Source organism: Dermochelys coriacea, chromosome 4, assembly GCF_009764565.3.
Source record: "Dermochelys coriacea isolate rDerCor1 chromosome 4, rDerCor1.pri.v4, whole genome shotgun sequence".
Classification (NCBI taxonomy): Eukaryota; Metazoa; Chordata; order Testudines; family Dermochelyidae; genus Dermochelys; species Dermochelys coriacea.
Window position 1 is genome coordinate 131,701,748 of NC_050071.1, and position 22,909 is coordinate 131,724,656.

The 22,909-nt window shown below is 46.1% G+C and overlaps 1 protein-coding gene across 16 annotated transcripts in view; it reads right to left on the reverse strand.

Moving 5' to 3' along the window:
- Nucleotides 1-22,909, reverse strand: part of REEP1 (receptor accessory protein 1) — a 117,412-nt gene that overhangs the window by 38,956 nt on the left and 55,547 nt on the right. For 14 of the 16 annotated variants that reach the window (XR_006280609.1, XR_006280607.1, XM_043512699.1 and 11 more), the window contains one exon: nt 10,184-10,352. Coding sequence is in view for 12 of the 16 variants with exons in the window: in XM_043512699.1 (XP_043368634.1) it covers nt 10,184-10,352 (169 nt within the window). In the remaining 4 variants the exon portion in view is untranslated. Of the gene's footprint in view, nt 1-10,183; nt 10,353-15,878; nt 16,023-22,909 lie in introns of those variants that run through there. The other 2 variants (XR_006280610.1, XR_006280608.1) reach the window with 1 other exon arrangement.

A 22,909-nucleotide genomic window follows, 5' to 3' on the forward strand; every position in this document is an offset into this window, starting at 1 on the left:
GGAGGGACACCTGCAGAGCTGGTGGAGGGAACAGCGGGGAGGGGCGCCCCAGCTGGAGATGGGGCCGGGGCATCGCGGGCAGCCCCTGCCATGGAGGGCCTGGTCTTTTTAGCGGGGCCCTTCCCCTTCTTCTTCCCCTGGCCCTTCCCGCCGGCTGGGAGGACTCCCCCCAAATCTGAGGGGGTGATAGACGTGGCAGCAGTGGAGGTCACCCCGGTGCCCGTCGCTGCTGGTGCCCCAGCGGGGGCGATGGCAGATGGTTTGGCAGCGGACGTAGAAGCTTGGGGGGGTAACGGAGGGGCAGGCGGGGGAGGGGGAGCTCGGGCTACTGGAGAGGTCTCACCCGTCTCATCCCCCGCCATCATGAGCAAGGAGGAAAGGGAGGACATCAAAAGGAGGAGGGGAGAGGGGAAGCAGGTCGACCACTCCTCCCCGCTAGGCTGCAGGCAGGGGAGGAGGGCGCCAAAAGGGGTGGGCTGGACGGGGGGCAATCAGGGGTTAGGGGTCAGTCACCGACACAAGGTGGAAATTCCGGCTCCTCTTGGTGCACTATGGGGGGCGGGATTCAACAACATTGAAGGTGCAGTGAAGAGGGTTGCAACTGAAATGGGGAGTTGCACAAGCGCATGGGAGGGGGCATGGGCACACGGAGCGAGGGGCTAAGCGGTCTGGGGGTAGAACAGGGAAACCAAGGGGCTAGCTTCAGAGGCTGGGGCGGGGCAAACAAACAAAGGCTGCAGAAGGAAATGGGCGGGGCAGGCAAACAAACTGAAGCTAGTAAGGGGGGCTGGAGCAAAAGAGGAGGCAAAGCAAGTGGCAAATGGGGCAGGTAGTAAAGGGCAAAGCTGGGGGGTAGGCAGTCCGGGGGGGGCACATGTGCCCATGCGCACTTGCACAAGTCTTTTTTAGCTTGCTGCTGCTTCTGGCCCAACGGGTGGAAATAGGGCGTGGCAAGCCAAGCAAGCAGCTGAGTCCAGAGGCAGGAGCTGAGGCAGATGGTATACAGCCAGTGGGGGTGGTGGAGGGGGCAGCGGTGGTAGTAATAGTGGTGGGGGTTGGGGGGGACACAGATGGATCGGGGGGCAGCTCCACGCCACACCCCCAGTGTCCCTACAAACACAGTCAAAACCCCCACCGCAAGAGCACAGTTTGAAAATTACTCAGTCTTAGGGCCCCCTCCACGGTGGTCTGCAAAGTCTCTAGGTGCTGCCCCACTGGCAGATGATCCTCTTCTTCTCCTCCTCGGGCTTCAGCAGCTCCAGGCAGTGGCCTCTGCAGCAGCAGCAGCAGCTCCAGGAACTCCAGGTGGTCGTCCAGGCAGGCAGAATGGACCCCTCTCAGGTGGTGGTGCTGGTGGTGGTATCCGCAACAGTATTGGCTGGGGTCCCCACTCCTCCTCTCTGGGGAGTGGGCTAGCAGCCCCCCCCAGGGCTGCAGTTGGAGCAGTAGCAGCACCCAAGAATGGGGGGTCCAGTAGTCAAGTAGCAGAGAATGGGGGGTGTCTGGCCCAGCCAGGGGAGCAGCTGGGAGAGCTTAGGGCCTAGCAGGAGGAGTAGCAGCTTCCCACCTCCCTCCTAGCTAGAAGGCTATGGGAGAGTCGTGGGAGGGAGAGAGGTTAGCTCCACGCTAAACAAATCCCTGGTACCAGGATAAGTGAAATGGCAGCTGCTCCAGGTCAATTAAGACACCTGGGGCCAATTAAGAACTTTCCAGAAGGCAGGGAGAAGGCTAGGTTGATTGGGACACCTGAAGCCAATCAGGAGCTGGCTGAAACTAGTTAAAAGCCTCCCAGTTAGTCAGGCAGGTGTGCATGTCAGGAGCTGTGGGAAGAAGTTGCGCGGTTGGAGAGGCTGAGCAGTACACACCATATCAGGCACAAGGAAGGAGGCCCTGAGGTAAGGGTGAAGCAGAGCTTGAGGAAGTGAGGGCTGCTGTGGGGGAAGTAACCCAGGAAATTGTACATGTCATGTTTCTAAAAGGTCAGCTACCATAGCTGATACTATTAGAGCCCCTGGGCTGGAGCCCGGAGTAGAGGGTGGGCCCGGGCTCTCCTTGCTTTTTGCCCCCTGATTAATCACTGAGACTGAGAGACAACAGAGACCGTGCAAGGAAGGATACCTTCTCCTCACCTCCCTCGCTGGCTTATGATGAAAATGGCTCAGTAGACTGTGACCCTTGTCTCTAGAGAAAGAAGGGTTACGTGGAGGGTCACAGTTAGCCTCTGAGGCTAGCGAAATCCGCCAGGAAACGCAAGACCCACAGAGGCAAGGACAGAGCTTTGTCATAATGGAGAAGAGACACATTGACACTAAGAGGAAATGGCTTTTGGAAAGCATGGTTTGATCCACTGAGCCATCTGATCACTAAGGGCCTGATTCTTCTTTCAAACCAGCACACTCAAGTCAATGTCAGTGTAAAACCAGTGTAAAAGAGAGGTTCTAGAGACTCATAAGAACATAAGAATGGCCCTACTGTGTCAGACCAAAGGTCCATCTAGCCAAGTATCCTGTCTTCTGACAGTGGCCAGTGCCAGGTGTCCCAGAGGGAATGAACAGAACAGGTAATCATCAAGTGATCCATCTCCTGTCACTCATTCAGCTTCTGGCAAACAGAGGCTAGGGACTCCATTCCTGCCCATCCTGGCTAATAGCCATTTGAAGGACCTATCCTCCATGAATTTATCTAATTCTTTTTTGAACCCAGTTATGGTCTTGGCCTTCACATCCTCTGGCAAGGAGTTCCACAAGTTGACTGTGCATTGTGTGAAGAAATACTTCCTTTTATTTGTTTTAAACCTGCTGCCTATTAATTTTGTTTTGTGACCCCTAGTTTTTGTGTTATCAGAAGTAGTAAACAACACTTCCTTATCTACTTTCTCTACACCAGTCATGATTTTACAGACCTCAATGACATCTCACCTTTTCCAAGCTGAAAAGTCCCAGTCTTATTTATCTCTCCTCATTCGGAAGCCGTTCCATACCCCTAATGAATACTCCATGAGGTCTGCTAGGGACTTTGCTATTGATTTTACACAGAAGGCAGTCAGGTACTACAGTGAAGGGGGGCAAGATGAAACTCTGTGGGATAGATAGATTAGATCAGAACCAAGCCCTAATCTCAATTCCTAAGGCTCTGCTTAACTCACCATGCTGCTGTCCAAAAAAGAAATAGCAGGAAGAGTGAAAGACAGCAGTTCTGATCTCACTTACAGATAACCTTTTCAAGAGGGTTTATTTTCCCAATATGTATCTTAGTTCATGTAATAGACATATTTTACCCTGCACCCCCACCCCTGTCATATGTTCTCTCCCAGACTCGTTGTGGTTAGTAGATGCACCGAAGTTTGGAACACCCAAATGACCAATTTGTCATGCACTTAGAGTCTGCTCTGCAAATCCTTAGTTTGAGAAGTTACAAGAAAACCCCAGTCTGGCCCTGATTCTCCACTTTGTAGAGCAGTGGCAGCCTCAGGGAGCCGGATGCATCTTCCCAGTTCAGGGCCACCTGGCCCCAGCACAAAGTTAGAGCCGAAAGAATCCTGCTCTAACTTACATTGCTGGTGCTACAACTCTTCTGCCGAAGAGATCCGGTCGTGAGCTCTGCCATGCTCCCAGCCCAACCCCGACGTGCCTCTTTTTACTGGGGCAAGGAGCTGACAAAGGATACACCCAGGAATAAATGTTCTGACATAAGCAGATACGTGTTATGACTTCAGTGGGGCTTCCGCACTGGAACACAGTTACTCCCCAGCCTAGGGGCTAAACTGTCACATGACTGTCTGCGGGCAACGTCATATGTAGCTGGGCTGTGCCAGAAGGAGAGCAGATAACGGCTCTCGGCCCCACCACCCATTTTCAGGGAGCAGCTTACTTCCCCCGTGCATCCAGCCACCTACTCTGGCCAACGAGAGGAGAAGGGGGATGGAGTCAGACCTTCTCTCAGTCCCCACCCCTCTATGGTGGGGAGTACCAGGGGAAACATCCCTGCTTGGGTGAATTATCCCTCCCCACAGCCAGTCACCATCGGAGCAGGGCCAACCAGGCGAGCAAGGGAGGCTGGAATCTCCCTTATTGCCCCGAGTGGCTGGGAGAGTCTAGCCCTAAGGCTGTGTCTACACTACAAGTGCTACAGCGGCACAGCTGCAGCTACACTGCTACAGGGCTGTAGTGTAGATGCTTACCACAGCGAAGGAAGGAGGGTTTCCATCACTGCAGGAAATTTACTCCATTGAGAGGCAGTAGCAAGATCAATGGAAGAAATCTTCTGTCAGCCTAGTACCGGAGTGGCAGGCCTCATGCCCGGTGCTCTGCTCCCGGCCCCGCACCCGAGGTCTTAGTTGCAGGACCCATACCCGGGGCTCTGCTTCTGCCCCCAGCTGTGGTCCCAGCCTCAGCCCTCATACCCACTGTCCGCGTCCCCACCCCTCAAGCCACAGCCAGTCCTGGCCTAAGCTCTGGGGAGAAGGGCAAGGGGGGTGCAAGGTAAAATTTTTGGGGACCACTGGCTTTCAGCACCCCCTGCTGTAAAAAGTGTTCCAGTGCCACTGGCCCCAAGCGATGCAGCTAGGTCAACCTAAGTTTTAGGTGTAGACCAAACCTAAGTGTACGTCTACACTGCAACATAAGCCCAGGGTTCAAACTCAGGCTCAAGCCAATCTCCCTTCCATCTACACACAAATCGTGCTAATCTGGGGCTCAGGACCAGTCCAGGACCTATCAGGGGTGGAGGGTCCAAACCTGGGTCAAGTTGTGACCCAGGGTTTAAGTCCTCTTTTCTTTGCAGTGTAGATAAGCCCCGCTGGACTCATGCTCTGGGAGTCTACCAAAAGTATCCCATGATGCCATGGACCAAATTTCTTTGTCCTCTGGACTGACAAGTTTTCCCACACTGCACCACGAACAAAGGGCTAGAGTGGCCATGTTTTGTGAGGGCACTAAGAAGTCTGGGATATGGGTGGTTGGACTTGAGCCCGCACACCACAGACACTGGAGCCCCAGGTTAGGACCCAGGTTTCAACAATTCCTAACCTGAGGTTACAAATGAGGTTACAAACCCAGGGTCTGATAAATCGAGTTCTACTAACACTGGGCTTAGATTGCAGTGTAGACATTCCCCCCTCCCACAGGGTCCTGGAGTATAAGCTCCAGCCCGAGCCCAAACGCCTACACTGCAATTTTACAGCCACATAGCCTGAGCCCTGTGAGCCTGAGTCAGCTGACACAGGCCAGCTGTGGGCTGTGTAGACACACCCTAGGCATCTATGGCATTGTCCCTCAGTGCCTTAGTGATGCACGGAGCCACTTATATTACTAATAAACTGCAGAAAATTATTTAGCAGCCACCTCATCACTGAAGCAACATAAAGCTGGTTTAAACCAATTGCCTGTTGATCCATGAGTAATGTAGTCAAAAGGCAGATAGTGCTAAGTCGAGGAAACAAGGTAAAGGTTTTAGAAAGACTAACCATGATGGGGTGTGTTCCCCACACTTGCTAGACAGGGATAATGTAGGCCAGGTGGGCCAATTAACCTATTAGGCCGCAAGCTGGGGGATATTTACAGGGAGAGGAGAGCCCTAATTAAGGGAAGCAGGAAGCTCACCTGTGGAGCAACAGAAGGGGTGTCTATAAAACCAGGGAGCTGGTGGCAGAAAATGGGCAGTAGGACCTCTCTCTGGGATATGGGAGGGAAAGGGGTTTGAACCGAAAAGGAAGGGTTTCTCGAGCAGACCCAGGATATAGGGGTTTAGCTAGGGTGGTGAACGCGAGCCTGGGATAGGCAAGGTAAGCACTCCAGTGTGGGAGGCAGGAAAGTTTGGGGTAGTACAAACCTCAGCTGCAGGAGATAGGGCCCCTGGACTGGAACCCAACATGGGGGGAAGCCTGGGTTCCCCTATCAGCCACTGAATGAGTTAGTGGTACAACCGGGGCAGTGATCTTGAAGACTGTCTGGGACCATTCATCCCAGTCACTGAGGGAATCACTTAGCCAGAGCAGTGGACTTCAGAACTGTCTAGGACCACAGGTGCTGACTTTCAGCTTTCCCTGGGCATGCTCCACCCCTGCTCTGAGGCCCTGCCCCAAGACCCCACCCTTGCTCTGCTTCTTTCTGTCCCTCCCCTTTGGCTCTGCCCCCACCTTGCCTCTTCCTGCCCCCTCCCCCAAGTGCTCCATGCCCTTGCTTTGCCTCTTGCCGCCTATGCTCCTCTGCATCCCCCCCAGTGCCTCCTGCCTGCCACCGAACAGCTGATTGGTCCTGTTGGGCAGGAAGTGCTGGAGGGAGGGGAGAAGCTGATTGGTGGGGTTCACCGAACAGCTGATTGTTGGGTGGCTGGTGGGTGCTCACTATTTTTTTTTCTCTGGGTGCTCCAGCCTTGGAGCACACACGGAGTTGATGCCTATGCCTGAAACTCTGTGGAGGATGTTGATAGTACGTGGGAAGGGGAGGACTATAGTACCTAGGAAGGGCTGATAGCCTGGCAGAGCTAATGGCTGGATGCAGCCAGAAGGAGGCACTACAGTGGTGAGTAGAGCACCCCGTGACACTAACACATGGCTCTCCCTTTCTCTTGAGACAATTTTCCTCCCACATGTAAAATAGGAATTTGGATGGGCCATGGACTCTGAGACCTTGTGACAGGATGGAATGTTGTTACTAGCAACAGAGAAAGCGGTTCAGGAACAACACAAACTCTCCTCCAGAAACTCTCTCCAACAACTGGAGCTGATCCCAAAGGGGAACTTCTGGGTGGGAGGAGTTAATTGCATATTTTATTATTTTCAATCACTGAAATAAAATGCATATAAGTACCTAGCTAAGATATTTACCATAGTGTCTGAGAACCTTGCAATCTTTAACATTTGTCTTCACAGCACCTCTGGGAAGTGCTACTATCCCCATTTGACAGATGCACTGAGGCACAGAGACACTAAGGCCTAGATCCTTAAAAGGTATTTAGGCACCTAACTCATATTAGGAGCAAGGACTCTAAATCCCTTTGAGGAGCTGGGCCTACATGGCTTACCCACGGTCACACAGGAAGTCTGTGGTGGAGCAAGAATTGAACCCAGGTCTCTTAAGTTCTAGGCTCATGCCCAAACAACTAGATTTCCTCTTTTGCAAATGCAGGACCCAGTACTACCCACCAGGCTGGAATAACTCTCTTCGCAAAGCAGGAGTTCCACTTACAGAAGGCTAGCAATGCCGATTCCCAGTTGTTACAATATGTTAGCATGGGCCAGGATTTCTGTAAATCCTCTTGAAGCTGTAGGAGATTTGTGGTTGTCCCCTGTAATCTAGCTACTGCTGTCACTGTAACAGTCTGGCAGGTTCTCAGACCCTTTACAGGAATGCAAAGCCTTTCAGCTGAGTCGTCCTGTCCAGTACTGTGCACAGAGGCAGAGATACTTTTGCTGATTCCTTCTGATGTCTGAGCAGCTGAGTCCTCTTAGCTCTATCCCAGCAGTATAAAAAGATGTACAATAAATGCTTCTGCGAGGTAGAGGGCACCACTGACACCATGGATATATTTGTGTTTTGTTGTTAATTTGTAAGGCAAACTCCAGGAACGAGGGCAGTTTGGACTGTATCTAGTGTGAGTGCACTCTGTTTGCAGTAGGGTGGGAAGTCCAGCTGCTTATCCCTACCCATGGCTCTCCAGACATGGTACCGCCGGACTGGCAAATTTCTCTCTCCCTCACACTTGCACACATACACTGTTCACAAATTTCATTACAAAACACCAAATCACACACAATTCACCTGGATCCTTGATTTTGCGAGGGACTCTGAACTCAGCCCAGCTTTGCTGAATGGTTCATGAACAGTTCAGTTGACCGGGCCCAGCTTTGGAAGAGCCGAGGTCAATGTCTGGCATCAGTGTGAAACCAGACTAAAATCAGCAAGTCTGAGTGCATTTGAGCCCAGTGTCACTCTCTTTAAAACAAAACACAAGGGCTGGTCTGCTCACAAGATCAAACAAATATCTAAAGCAGGTTTACTGATTATTTTGGTGGAAGTCTGCATCTGAACGCTTATTTTGGATTAAGAATGTCCTATTTTGTTGTTGTGAACAACAACAACTCTTATTTCAGATTGAGAGTGTCCTGTTAATAAATCAAAATATGACACACAAATTGAAGCCAAGTGTGTTCACACACAAACTTGCACTGGAATAATACAAGTGTGAATTAAAAGCAATTTTGGTGTAGGTTTGTGTATAGACAAACCTTTACAAATGGGGGGATGAAAAAACATCACCAGAGATCCTTGCGATTTATAACCTTAAGAATTTGTAAGGTGCTCAAATATGATGATAGTGGTAACTAAAAAACAGACATTACCGGTAGATCCCAGGACTCAAAGCAAACCTTGAGGGGTGCAAATTCACATAAATCTGAAACCCAGCAAACCTTTAGACTGACCCCACCAAGAATAGAAACTGATAGATTTCAAACAATTCTACTTTTGACTTCACTGACCAGCCTCCAAATGCTGACAAACCTGCTGTTTTCCAGGAAAACCTAACCTCTCCCCAGAATCAAGCAGGGGAGTTACAGGAGTTTTGGTCTGAGGGTGATACAGAAGAGTTCTGGAAAACATTGTCTGGGACAATCTACTAACTAACAAGCTTTCAGATTAATTTATCTGCAGAGATGGCTCAAGCCACACATTGTGGATCTGGGCCCACAAAGCTTTTCACACCTGAACTTGCAAAAATCTTTATAATGAAATCTCTCCCTCTTCTGACCTCCACACTTTTCTGACAAAGCAAAATTTGTGCTGCTTTACTGCTTTGTCCTCCCAGAAGCTGAATCTAATCAAATACATTTCAGCGGCAATTGCTTCTATTCCTCTCCCTTCCCCCACACTTACGGAACATTCCTCATAAATAGCTTTCAAATCTTGGCATCTATCCTTACACATACATTGATAGGGGTTTTATTCATGAGTTGTCTGTCTATAGTGCAGTATCTTAAAATATGACTGTCATAATATATACTGTACATTTCAGTGGTGATTCAAGAGGACAGGCAGGGTAGGCACTGGTGTACATAATTCACACAAAATACACCCCATGGCATGGGTACAATTTTCAAAATTAGGTGACGTAGAAACGTAAGGCTTTGAAAATGGGACTCTCATTGAAAATCAATGGGACTTAAGCTCTTGAGTTATATCTGAAAATGGGACTTATGCATAAGTCACTTAAGGACTTTTGAAGATTTTACCCTATACTCTTTAGTCCTTACGATAAATGGACTCTGAGTGTCAATTTCACCCACCCACATTCAGCAGTCACCGGAGTCCACTGGTACATGAGAGCTGTCAACTCCTCATGTTTGTCCTGATTGACACAATCTTGCGGCAGGATTGTTTTGTCTATGCGCAATTGTAAACCACTGTCAATGTGTATCATACATCCTGCTCTGTGCTGCCCTGTAGAGGATAAGAATCTGCTGCAGTCCCAGAGCCTGACTCCTTAGAACAGTGGTTCTCAACCAGGGGTACACGTACCCCTCGGGGTAGGTAGAGGGTCTTTCAGGGGTACATCAACTCACCTAGATATTTGCCTAGTTTTACAACAGGCGACATAAAAAGCACTAGCGAAGTTAGTACAAACTAAAATTTCATACAATGACTTGTTTATTCTGCTCTATATACTGAAATGTAAGTACAATATTTATATTCCAATTGATTCATTTTTACCATATAATTATAAAATAAGAAAGTAAGAAATTTTTCAATAATAGTGTGCTGTGACACTTTTGAATTTTTAGCTATGATTTTGTAAGCAACTAATTTTTAAGTGAACTGTAACTTGTGATAAGCAAGACACATCAGACTCCTGAAGTGGGTATGGGAGTCTGGAAAGGTTGAAAGCCAATGCATTAGTTCAAGCTGTAGAAACTCATGCTTCTCCCCTCTGGAAGTTTAAGGTTCAATCCTTGGTGTCTGCCAAAATGATGGCCATCACACAGCAATCTTGTTCCCTCCTTTAATTACCCTGACCCTAAGCTTCAATGGCGTGATGCTATCCTGTGAACGTAAGCATTGCAACATCTGTGTATCTCCATGTCCTTGTACCAGTGCTTCCTGCATTCCTCTGTTGCTCCACTTTGAGGATCAGTGAGTGGAGAAAAAACATCAGAAAATACAAGATTGAGGAAAATGCTGAGACTTACCTGAGCTGCCCGTGCTTTCTGACACACTTTTGGATGTTTTGGGCTTGCTCTGTTTGCTGCTTGTTCGTACAGTGACTGGAGGAGGTACAGGGCTGCTGCTGTCTCCTCGAATGGTTGAGAGATCCTGCATGCTAAAGCTCCTGAGTCTCTCAGACAGAGCCCCTTGTCCCTGGTCAAACAAACAATACACACAAGTCAGAGTCCATGACACAACATTTTAAGCTCCCCTCCTTCTAAGACCTTGTCTACACTACAGGTTACTTTGAGAAACATAAGTTATACATTGCTCAGGGTTGTGGATTATTCACACCCCTGGTAAGTTATACCGACTTAAGTGCCAGTGTAGACAGCCCTGTGTCAGCAGGAGAGCTTCTCCCACCAACATAGCTACCACTTCTGACGGAGGGAGGAGTTATTAAGCTGATGGGAGATCTCTCTCTCCTCAGCTTAAAGCCTCTTCACCACAAGCGCTACAGGTGCTGTGGTGTAGATGTAGCCTCTATTACCGCAGTCCTGCAGGAGAAGAGGAGGGAATTCATCAAGTGGAGATGCTCCCTGCTCCAGGGGGGGATAAAATGGATTTGTAAAATAATTTGTTCTGTTTTCTTTTTCCTTTAATGCTCTCAATGAGCTAACACCTGGTCTTTCAGACTTTTGCTGGAGAACTTAGGATGGCTGAGCTCTGTGTCCCGGGAGCTGCTTCAGACCTTAATGAAAGGAGCAAGTGTTTGAGTTAAACAGGTGTTTGACAAACTGAAAAAAACAAATCGAGATTTAAACCCACTAGATCAAAATCACTGTCATTCTAAGTTAACCACTTTCATGGTTTCTGCATGACAGCAACCTACTAGTTCTCCAGTCGCTCATAGCATCCCCAAGACAGACAAGATCTGAATTTCTAATGTCACAGCAAAATCCTTTTACAAACTAAGAAACATTCCAGAGCTTCTCCATACATCATAAAGAAGCAATGAAGGTCACACATTCATTTATTTCCCTTTGCAGGTTAACTTTAAATCAAGCCACAGGAGGTATATTCCTGAAAGACAGGAATGCAGTTTTTCCTGTGTGAATGGTTGATGCTTAAAGGAACGCTGTCCAGTTAAAAAAAAAAAATCCCATCTCAAAATCAGCATCCCCCCGCACTGTTTGTAACCCAAACACTGCACCATACTTCTAGCACAAGAAATCCTGAATTCATTAGTTAAACTGAGTGATATTCAAAAAGTAACCACACTGCATACATGGTGAAAAATAAATTTTGATTATAAAGATTCTTTCAGTTGTCCTACTCTAAGATGATATTTATAGCATAGTGTAGAAAAAACTACTTTTATAAATATAGGGGGCCTCATTCTAATCTCACTCATACCAATATAAAATAGGAGTAACTCCATTGCAATCAATGGAGAGACACCAATATAAAGTGAGGTGAGGTCACAATAAGGCAAATAATAGTACATTTGATAGTGTCCTTTTAACATAAAGATCTACCTTAGAAAATTAAGGTGCAAATGGTCAGATAAGGAATACTGTAGTGATTCAAATGCCACTTTCACTTCAGCTTTCCTTTTATAAAAATAGTGCATTAAGAGCCCAAAACACTACTGTAGAAGACAACAGTAGATGTCTGAGGCTAATTCAAGTCTTCTACAATAAAATCCCACTTTTTAATGCCCCAAATCACATTTCTAGATTAAATACAAGACTTGATTATATTACACATACACGCTACCTAAACACATGTACCATCCTATGGTATTCTACAGTAATCACCCAAATCCTGCTGGTTACAATTGTGTTACTACAGTGATTAGGTGTTTATGTAATGCCGACAGCTCCCCGTCATCATCGGGTGGGATCGAACCTGGGACCTCTGAACCTTAGTGCATAAGCCTCTACTGCATGAGCTAAAAGCCAACTGGCTGTTAGCTAAGGCTGTAGAGCAAACTCATTAATCTCTCTCTCTAAGTGGTCTCAGTGCCACTTGATGGGACAGAACACCACACCCAGGAGGTGTGTGGGTTATACTTACACTTCTGTAAATTACTGTAGTTTAAAAAAAAAAAGTTTGTTGGTTTTAAATAAGGAAATCAACCACCCTTCATGATCAGAAAATAATAATGGGAAATACTCCCCACTGGTAAACTGAACACAACTCCACTGAAGTCAACCTGGCTCACCTAATACATTGATATCAGTAAGATGGAATGGCGCTAAGATACTTGAACCACCCAGAATAGAAATCCACAGGTACCAATCTGCCAACCTCTCTCATCTACTTCACACAGAGGTAACTGGAAAACTGAACCTACTAGCCCACAAAGTGTTTGGTGCTCACACAAATTCCCTGAGAGGGTTCTATCTAAGACTGAAATTAGACCAGACATTGTGCCACATCAGTGCTCAGAACTACTGTCATAATGTGGTGGCATGCGTGGTCCCCTACATAATTTCTAGATCAGTGATTTCTAAACTTTCCAGCCTACAGCCCTCTTCTTAACAGAAAAATCCTCTCAGGGACCCACCTCCTTTCTCAACCTGTGGTTCCCCTACCTCTAGGTTCTCACAGTATTTCATTGTGGGAACCATCAGGAGTACTCTATGGAACACAGCTTGGAAAGCAGGATTCTACATTAACACAAAGAAAAGGCCACTCTCTGCTGACTTCTGTAGTACCATCTTGTAGTACCAGCAGCTGAAGAAGGGGAATCACCTGCATGAAATAAATAGAAATGGCCCTTTTACAATGTGTCTGTGTGGTGATGGTCACAACCTATTTTTTTTTCCTCCGTTTACTTGCACCTTTAAGTTTTCTAAAAATTCTCTCGGGCTGCAGAGTTCAGCAGCCATTTTGTTCTCAGGCTTGCTGCAGCCTTTTAAAGGGCACACATGGGCCAGGTCTACACTATGTCAGAAAGGGGTCCCAAAAAAAAAAAAAGGACACACCTGACTGATGTAGCTATGTCAACAAAACCCCCCATGCAGACCAGCTATACCCGCAAGACAGTCCTTTTGTCTGTATAGCTAAGTCATTCAAGGAGGTGGTTTAACTATACTGGCAAAAAAGCTCCTTATGTCAGTATAAGATGATATTATAGCTGTAACAGCAAAGCCTTTCTAGTGTAGACTAGCCTATACACTGTGCTCTTCCAAGGAGACTTTACTTTTGTTCTTTCTTGTTTACCTTGTTCTAAAATGAAAGGGCATTTTAGATAGATGGTGTATGCTGTATTTCTTAAGTGGTGACAATACCATGGATACAGATGTTTCCCTCTGCTGGTTTTTCATCTTGACAACCATACCCCTTGAACAGAGGTAATTTAAAAATCCAATCTTCCCCACTTCACTCTCCTATCTTCCCCGTGACTGGATGCCTAAATCCTTTCTTCCGCTTTCCTTCCTGTCTCTGGGCCACTCTCAGAAGCTACCTTTATTACTGCAACCAAGTGATAGCTTCATTTGGTCTGGAACTAAGGAGATGAGTGGCTTTATTTTTAATACACCCTACGCCACAGTAGTGCCACCTAATCAATGGTCCCATGGAGAGCTTCCAAACAAAGAAATGAGGTATGAATATACTCTGTGTGTCCATTATATTTGTATATAACTGTTATAACTGCAATGTGGTTATAATGTGGCACTGCAATGAAATCTGTGCTGAATGTGCTTGAGACAAGGTGGGTGAGGTAACATCTTTTATTGGACCAACTTCTGTCAGTAAAAGAGATAAGCTTTTGAACTACACAGAGCTCTTCTTCCAGCGCCTAAAACTTGTTGCTTTCACTAACAGAAGTCGATCCAATAAAAGATCTCTCACCCACCTTGCGTGTCTCTCATTCTGGGACCAACCCAGCTACAACAACACAGCAAACAACCACTGAATGTGCTTGACTTTCTTGCTGATAAAGTAAAGCATGCTTGTTTCTTTATTTTCCTTCTCTTTAGGGTAAGGAATAAAGAACAAGCATTACTATTCATAAACTCTCTAGCAAGGTTTATTACTGAGCCATATGGAAGGATGCTCATCACAAACACAATGGCAAAAGGTTATATTCCTGCTATTTCTTGAAAAAGGTATACCCAAAATATTGGGGGGTGGGGATGGATCCTATGAATTGTCATAGCTCAATTGAAGTTGATGGAGCTATCACAATTTACAAAAGTTGAGGATTTGGCCCATGGATTTCCATCTCATTTCCCTCACCTTTTCACCTTCACTTTTATAGGAAAATCTTGCCTTCTCAGCAGTTCATGGGTAAAATTTCACCATTTCATCACCAATCTTTGCTGTTTGCCTGCCAACATTTCTGTCTGAGCCCAGTTAGCAAAATGGCACGCCTTTGACTACAGCAGAATTTGAACATTTTCAAAGTGAAACAACATATTTTCTTCCACAAACTGAGAAAGGTCATTACTGGTCAAATATGTGAATTTTCATGAATACGCTTGAACATCTGGTTTCACGTGCAAACTTTTGCAAGGCCAATATGTAGTTTTGTGCAGTTCTAGTTAAATTTGCAGTAAAAGTCTGTTATGCAGTAATGAGGTTTGTTATCCAGTAATAAGACTTGACATATAGTAGCAATATTTATTAAATAGCAAAATAAATAATAATAATTATTAAAAAATTGTAGTAACTGACTTTACTGTACAACAAGATATTGTTACATACATCAGAAAAAACATTTTGACTCATGATTGGCTCAAAACAGTTCCCATGATGAGTCAAGAAATTTATGTTCTTTCCTGCCTTAGGCCTTGATCCTAAAACCCCTGTGCATGGGCTTAACTTTACAAGATTGAGCAGTCCCAGGGATTTCAATGCATCATGTGCACATGTGAATGCGAGATCCAGAATCTAAATCCCTACATATAATAAATTCTCTTTAGTTTTGAAAACTAAAAAAATAGTACAAAAGACCACTGAGATATTTAGCTTTAAAAGTTAGTGATAAGATACATCACATGCTAAGTTTCTCTAAACTTTGCAGCTATTAAAATCTGCAGAACTGCACATCAAAATTCACAACCCTAAGAGGCAAATATTGACCAAGATAAATTCATCTTGAAGGATAAGAAATCTTGATGTTACCCAAAACAAGAAGTCAGGATATGTATTGTTACATACATTCTGAATGTCTTCATCTGAAATATCTGGAAATATCTTTATTATGGCAATTCATTTTTAAATCTGTAACTTTTAAAAAAAATAGCCTTTTAATGGGAGATGAATTTAGAGGCCTGAAGAAAAAATCCTGCATTTGAAACCAATGAGACTCTTCATAGGAGAAACGTTAATTCATGTGCACAAGTAAACTTAAAATAGCCTCAATGTTTGAAACAATTTTTGTTAAAAAATAAAATCAGAAATGGGCCAATAACTTCTTTAGCCAGGTCCGATTCATTGCAATATAATTACAAATAAATAAATAGTATTTAGCTTTTATCAGTCCTTTGGTCTAACCATCTCCAAAGCATTTTGTAAACATTTATCCCTCACAACACACCTAGAAGCTAGAAAGCTGATAATTTATAGATGGGGAAACTGAGGCACAGAGGTCAAGTGATTCACTCAAGGTAAAACAAAAAATCTGTTGCACAACAAGACCATCCCTCTTCTTCTCCAGGGAGCCTTGAGACAGCTGCTGAAAATAGGCCTATAAGAAAAGGGCTTAGAGATTCCCAAAATGACCTTTGCTTCGGATGAGGATAAAGATCATACAGCAAGGGTGCGGCTGAGACAGGACTTGATCCCTAGAAGTCAGTGGCAATTTGGCCTTCAGTGGGAGCAGGATTTGGCACCAAGGCTCCACACAGAAACCCCAAAGATGTTCACCTAGTGAAAGCAAAAAAAAATTTTTAAGCCATCCAGTGATGATCACATGTGGCCAATGTGTAGTTACCGGACCTCAGCATCAGTGGTTTCTTGACAGGCAACTGAACACCAACCCATCCCCACCACATAAGCAGCCTTATGCTGAATAAAATTAATACCCCTTTCTCCATAACTTTGGTTCAGCATCCCATGTATGGTACCAGACCATACCCACACTGTGGGTTCAGGACTACAGACATTTACTATGGGGAATAGTGCTCGCTACTGGAATGGTGGTCCCACTGGCTTTGATAGGACTACACCCTGATGCAAATTATTATTTATCCTTCTTTCTATTTCAGTAGCACCTACGATCCCCAGTCATGGACCAGGACCCCATTGTGCTACGCACTGTACAAACACTTGCACAAAAAAAGACAAACCCTGCCCCAAAGAGCTCTCAATCTAAGTGTAAAACGAGAGACAGCAGATGGATTGAGACAGACTGAGGGAGTACAAGAGAACAATGAGACAGTATTGGTCATCATGACAGACTGTAGTCTCAGCACACCAGCAGCCTAACCATTGTCAAGTTTTTTGTGGGCTTGTATAGTACAGTAAGTGATAAGGCAGTTAGTGAACATTTGCAGAAGGGGGTTTGATATCTAAACGCTAGAGCCAAATTCTGCCCTCATTTACACCAGTGCAGCCTCATAAATTTCAATGGAATTGCACCAACTGGTGTAAGTGAGGGCAGAATTTTCCTGCTCAGCTATATGGGGGATTCTGCAATGAAAAGCAAACACAGCAACTCAGCCAATATAGGGGCAACAACACGAGTTACATGAAAAACAAACTATCAATCCCCCTGACTAACTGTTGGATTTGATCTAATTACCAGCAAAGGACTTTTAAGATATTTTGCTGATGAGACTGGAGAGGATTTTAGAGCGGAGTACACAAAAGCCACACACTGTAAGCTGAATAGACATTGGGTGTCCCTATGACAATCCCATCTGAGTGGGAAATGTTTGCTAGTCCTGGCATGGACTGGTTTGGTTTTGATGATTACGTGCTTCAGCACACTAGTCTTGTTGGGAATCATTTGCTAGCCTGAGAGTTAGGGGGCGGAGTGGGGGTGGGAAGAGGTGGCGCGAGGGCAGGGCGTCAGGGTGGAGCGGGGTGGAGGACCCACTGGGAAAAATAAGTCAGTGCCTGTGCATTCGGGGCAAACGTAATCCAGGCCAGCCCAAGGTTTTGAGGGGGGCTGTGATGTGCTAGGGATGCATGCACATCTCTGTGGCTGACGATGGGAGAAGGTTAGTGTGAAAGCTGTGGCAATATCCTTGAAAAACCTTATTGAATTAAGATTATGTGTCTTTGGAGCCTGTTGTTTTAAATGCGAAGGTTACATATTACCGTGGGCCTGGACCATCCTTGGTCTTTTGGGACAATACATGTGACATGGATTTCCTGGGAAATCCACCCCAGTTACACAAAACCCAGCCTTTGGGAGCTACACCCTGAAGAGGAGACCATTGTCTACTGATCATCTGTTCACTAGGCCAAGATCAAAGGCCCGAGCTGTATAAAAGAGAGACTGAACTATTCATTGTTCTGGTTCTAAGCCAAGGCTGTTATGAACTTGTAACCACAGAAGAACCTCTTTGTGGGGTTTGAAGGACTAATTTCCTGCCAGAGCTTTTGTTGGAGTCAGGGAGTGATCTCTGGTAAGCTTATTATAATAGAATCTTAGGACTGGAAGGGACCTAGAGAAGTCATCTAGTCTAGTCCCCTACGCTTAAGCAGGACTAAGTATTATCTAGACCAGGGGTCCCCAACGCGGTGCCCGTGGGTGCCATGGCACCTGCCGGGGCATTTGTGTGTGCCTGCAGGAAACCCCGCCACCGAAATACCGCCGAGAAGTGTTGCCGTTTCTCGGCGGCGGCGCTTCTTGCTGTTGCTGCTTCTCAGTGGCAGCATTTCGGCAGCAGGGTGCCTGGCGCCCGCCACAGTCTTCTGGGAATAGCAATATGCTATTCCCACAAGAAAGGTTGGGGACCACTGATCTAGACCATCCCTGACAGGTGATTGTCTAACTGCTCTTAAAAATCTCCAATGATGGAGATTCCACAATCTCCCTAGGCAATTTATTCCAGTGCTTAACCACGCTGGGACCTTATTAGCATTATAGGTTCTTTCATTATGGTTGTTACCAAGTCCTTGATTTAGAACTTTATAAGCAGCTATAATTATTCTTTCACCTTAAGAATAAATATAGCTGCTTATAAAGAACTGTGTGGTAACTTGTAACTGCTAGCAATCGTGCTGTTCATAACCTCTGAAGAGAAAGCAAAGGGCAAGTGCTGGCCTGTTTTGGCAGTCTGGCCTACTGGGGATATCACACTGTAGGCAGGGAACTAAGCAGCCTGGAAAAATCCTGGTGAGGAGGGAGATGCAGATCTCTGCCCAAGAAAGGTGATTGTTGAGGAGCCAGGAGCCTCGAGGGGGTGCCCTTGAAGGACCATAGAGAAGATATACAGGTGCAGTTGCCTGGAATGGTGATGGAGGATGGGCAGGGAAGACCATCTGTAACCTCGGATGAGTTATTTAACTTCTCCTGCCTCAGTTTCCCCATCTGAGAGATGGGGAAAATAACACCTAACTCACAGGTGTTGTATGAGTTAGTGTTAAGAACATAAGAACAGCCACACTGGGTTAGACCAATGGTCCATCTAGCCCAGTATTTTGTCTTCTGACACTGGCCAATGCCAGGTGCTTTGGAGGGAATGAACAGAACAGGGCAATTTTGAGTGATCCATCCCATCCTCCAGTCCCAGCTTCTGGTAGTTGAAAGACACCCAGAGCCTGGTGTTATGTCCCAGACCATCCTGGATAATAGCCATTGATAAGAACAGTCATACTGTTTGTAAAGTGCTTGCATAAAAAGCACCAAGTATCACCACTTCACTCTTTATCCTCCTCGGCACTCCTCACCCTATGAGCATCAAACTTCCTGGCATGTTTGTAATTCACGAGGAATTCCCATTGGTGTCAACAGGAGCTAAGTGCTGTTGCATTTACTGCCAGTTTAGAAACAGTTCTAGGTGAGGTTCATGTACCACTAACTGGCATGCTGGCAGCTTTCTTAGTTCTGGCAACTGGGAGGCAGCATGAGAAATTGGGCTATACCTACTAAAGACACGTAAAGAGGTGATGGTTGCACAGAGAAGCTATCATAGTCGGATGCAAGCACAAGCTATGGGAATAGAACCCAGGAAGGATCCTATGCTCCAAAATAGAGGCCTCTTCCCGATGAGGTAAAAAGGGCTTTGGTAGTATTAAGACTTTTCGCCTCCATAGATTAGCCATCATAGAGCAATATGAACACCTCCCCCACCTGCAATGCTCCGTTCAATCTTGATTCCACATCTTCCCTGTAACCACGACAGAGTGTGAAAAAAATACTAAAAGAGTAATAAAGAAACATTGGGAAATTTGCTCACTGTACCGTGATGGTGTGACTGTTCGTTACATCCAGCTGGTTTGTTTGTGCAGTTCATTTCCTCTCCTGGGGACTTTACATCAATGCCTGCAGACAGTTCCTCCTAATCTACTCTCTCCACGTTTGCAGCACGGCTCTGCCCTCCTGTGTTTTGGCTATAGGTCATCTTCACTTTTGACTGGGGCTGGATTTACATCAAAGAAACACCCAACAGAAGGGGGGGTGGGGAATTAAGCAGCCACCCTGCCCTGGCTGTGTGCAGCGAAGAGTTTGAGTATGTGTTTGTTTTGTAGTGTAGTTAGTGAAAAAAGCCTCTGGAAACCCAAAGCAGTGGTGAGCTCTGCTGCCATGGCGTGCCGCTGTGGTAATTTGAGAAATGCTGTAATAGCCAGCCCATGATGATATGCTTCAAGAAAGCTGTGTGTCCGTCTCTTGACTAGCCCAATACAACAAGGCCAAGGCTTTTCAAGAGACCACTGATTTTGACTGCCCAACTTGAGACACTTAAAGGAGGCCTGATGCCAGAGGACAGGTGCTCGGCCCCTCCTGGAAACCAGGCCCCTTTAAGGTCCCTCACGCTGGGCACCCAAAATCACTTACCACTTTTGCAAATCCTGACCACAGATTAGGGACAGGATAGGGCCCTCACCTTGATGGATGTGCTAAGTGCTGTGAATAGAGTTTTCATCAGATACCTTAGATAGGCAGACAAAGGGGTGAATCTACCACAAACAGAGGGCTTTAATTATCAAAGAGGGCTTTATGCATGTGATCAAAGGAAGGAAATCCACCCTGCCCAATGCAGTGTTCTCCCTCCCCACATCACTCAGCTCCACATGCAATTTGAAGGAGGTTTCAGAGTAGCAGCCGTGTTAGTCTGTATTCGCAAAAAGAAAAGCAGTACTTGTGGCACCTTAGAGACTAACAAATTTATTAGAGCATAAGCTTTTGTGAGCTACAGCTCACTTCATCGGATGCATTTGGTGGAAAAAGCAGAGGAGAGATTTATAGACACACACAGAACATGAAACAATGGGTTTATCATACACTGTAAGGAGAGTGATCACTTAAGATAAGCCATCACCAGCAACAGGGGGGGGAAAGGAGGAAAACCTTTCATGGTGACAAGCAAGGTAGGCTAATTCCAGCAGCTAACAAGAATATCAGAAGAACAGTGGGGGGTGGGGTAGAGGGGAGAAATAACATGGGAAATAGTTTTACTTTGTGTAATGACTCATCCATTCCCAGTCTCTATTCAAGCCTAAGTTAATTGTATCCAGTTTGCAAATTAATTCCAATTCAGCAGTCTCTCGTTGGAGTCTGTTTTTGAAGCTTTTTTTTGAAGGATAGCCACTCTTAGGTCTGTAATCGAGTGACCAGAGAGATTGAAGTGTTCTCCAACTGGTTTTTGAATGTTATAATTCTTGACGTCTGATTTGTGTCCATTCATTCTTTTACGTAGAGACTGTCCAGTTTGGCCAATGTACGTGGCAGAGGGGCATTGCTGGCACATGATGGCATATATCACATTGGTAGATGCGCAGGTGAACGAGCCTCTGATAGTGTGGCTGATGTGATTAGGCCCTATGATGGTATCCCCTGAATAGATATGTGGATAGAGTTGGCAACGGGCTTTGTTGCAAGGATAGGTTCCTGGGTTAGTGGTTCTGTTGTGTGGTGTGTGGTTGCTGGTGTGTATTTGCTTCAGGTTGGGGGGCTGTCTGTAAGCAAGGACTGGCCTGTCTCCCAAGATCTGTGAGAGTGATGGGTCGTCCTTCAGGATAGGTTGTAGATCCTTGATGATGCGTTGGAGAGGTTTTAGTTGGGGGGCTGAAGGTGATGGCTAGTGGCATTCTGTTATTTTCTTTGTTGGGCCTGTCCTGTAGTAGGTGACTTCTGGGTACTCTTCTGGCTCTGTCAATCTGTTTCTTCACTTCAGCAGGTGGGTATTGTAGTTGTAGGAATGCATGATAGAGATCTTGTAGGTGTTTGTCTCTGTCTGAGGGGTTGGAGCAAATGCGGTTATATCGTAGAGCTTGGCTGTAGACAATGGATCGAGTGTTATGATCTGGATGAAAGCTAGAGGCATGTAGGTAGGAATAGCGGTCAGTAGGTTTCCGATATAGGGTGGTGTTTATGTGACCATCGCTTATTAGCACCGTAGTGTCCAGGAAGTGGATCTCTTGTGTGGACTGGTCCAGGCTGAGGTTGATGGTGGGATGGAAATTGTTGAAATCATGGTGGAATTCCTCAAGGGCTTCTTTTCCATGGGTCCAGATGATGAAGATGTCATCAATGTAGCGCAAGTAGAGTAGGGGCATTAGGGGACGAGAGCTGAGGAAGCGTTGTTCTAAGTCAGCCATAAAAATGTTGGCATACTGTGGGGCCATGCGGGTACCCATCGCAGTGCCGCTGATTTGAAGGTATACATTGTCCCCAAATGTGAAATAGTTATGGGTGAGGACAAAGTCACAAAGTTCAGCCACCAGGTTAGCCGTGACAGTATCGGGGATACTGTTCCTGATGGCTCGTAGTCCATCTTTGTGTGGAATGTTGGTGTAGAGGGCTTCTACATCCATAGTGGCTAGGATGGTGTTTTTAGGAAGATCACCAATGGACTGCAGTTTCCTCAGGAAGTCAGTGGTGTCTCGAAGATAGCTGGGAGTGCTGGTAACGAAGGGTCTGAGGAGGGAGTCTACATAGCCAGACAATCCTGCTGTCAGGGTGCCAATGCCTGAGATGATGGGGCGTCCAGGATTTCCAGGTTTATGGATCTTGGGTAGCAGATAGAATACCCCAGATCGGAGTTCTAGGGGTGGTCTGTGCGGATTTGTTCTTGTGCTTTTTCAGGGAGTTTCTTGAGCAAATGCTGTAGTTTCTTTTGGTAACTCTCAGTGGGATCAGAGGGTAATAGCTTGTAGAAAGTGGTGTTGGAGAGCTGCCTAGTAGCCTCTTGTTCATACACCGACCTATTCATGATGACGACAGCACCTCCTTTGTCAGCCTTTTTGATTATGATGTCAGAGTTGTTTCTGAGGCTGTGGATGGCACTGTGTTCTGCATGGCTGAGGTTATGGGGTAAGCGATGCTGCTTTTCCACAATTTCAGCTCGTGCACGTCAGCGGAAGCACTCTATGTAGAAATCCAGTCTGCTGTTTCGACCTTCAGGAGGAGTCCACCCAGAATCCTTCTTTTTGTAGTGTTGGCAGGAAGGTCTCTGTGGGTTAATATGTTGGTCAGAGGTGTGTTGGAAATATTCCTTGAGTCTGAGACGTCGAAAATAGGATTCTAGGTCACCACAGAACTGTATCATGTTCGTGGGGGTGGAGGGGCAAAAGGAGAGGCCCCGAGATAGGACAGATTCTTCTGCTGGGCTAAGAGTATAGTTGGATAGATTAACAAT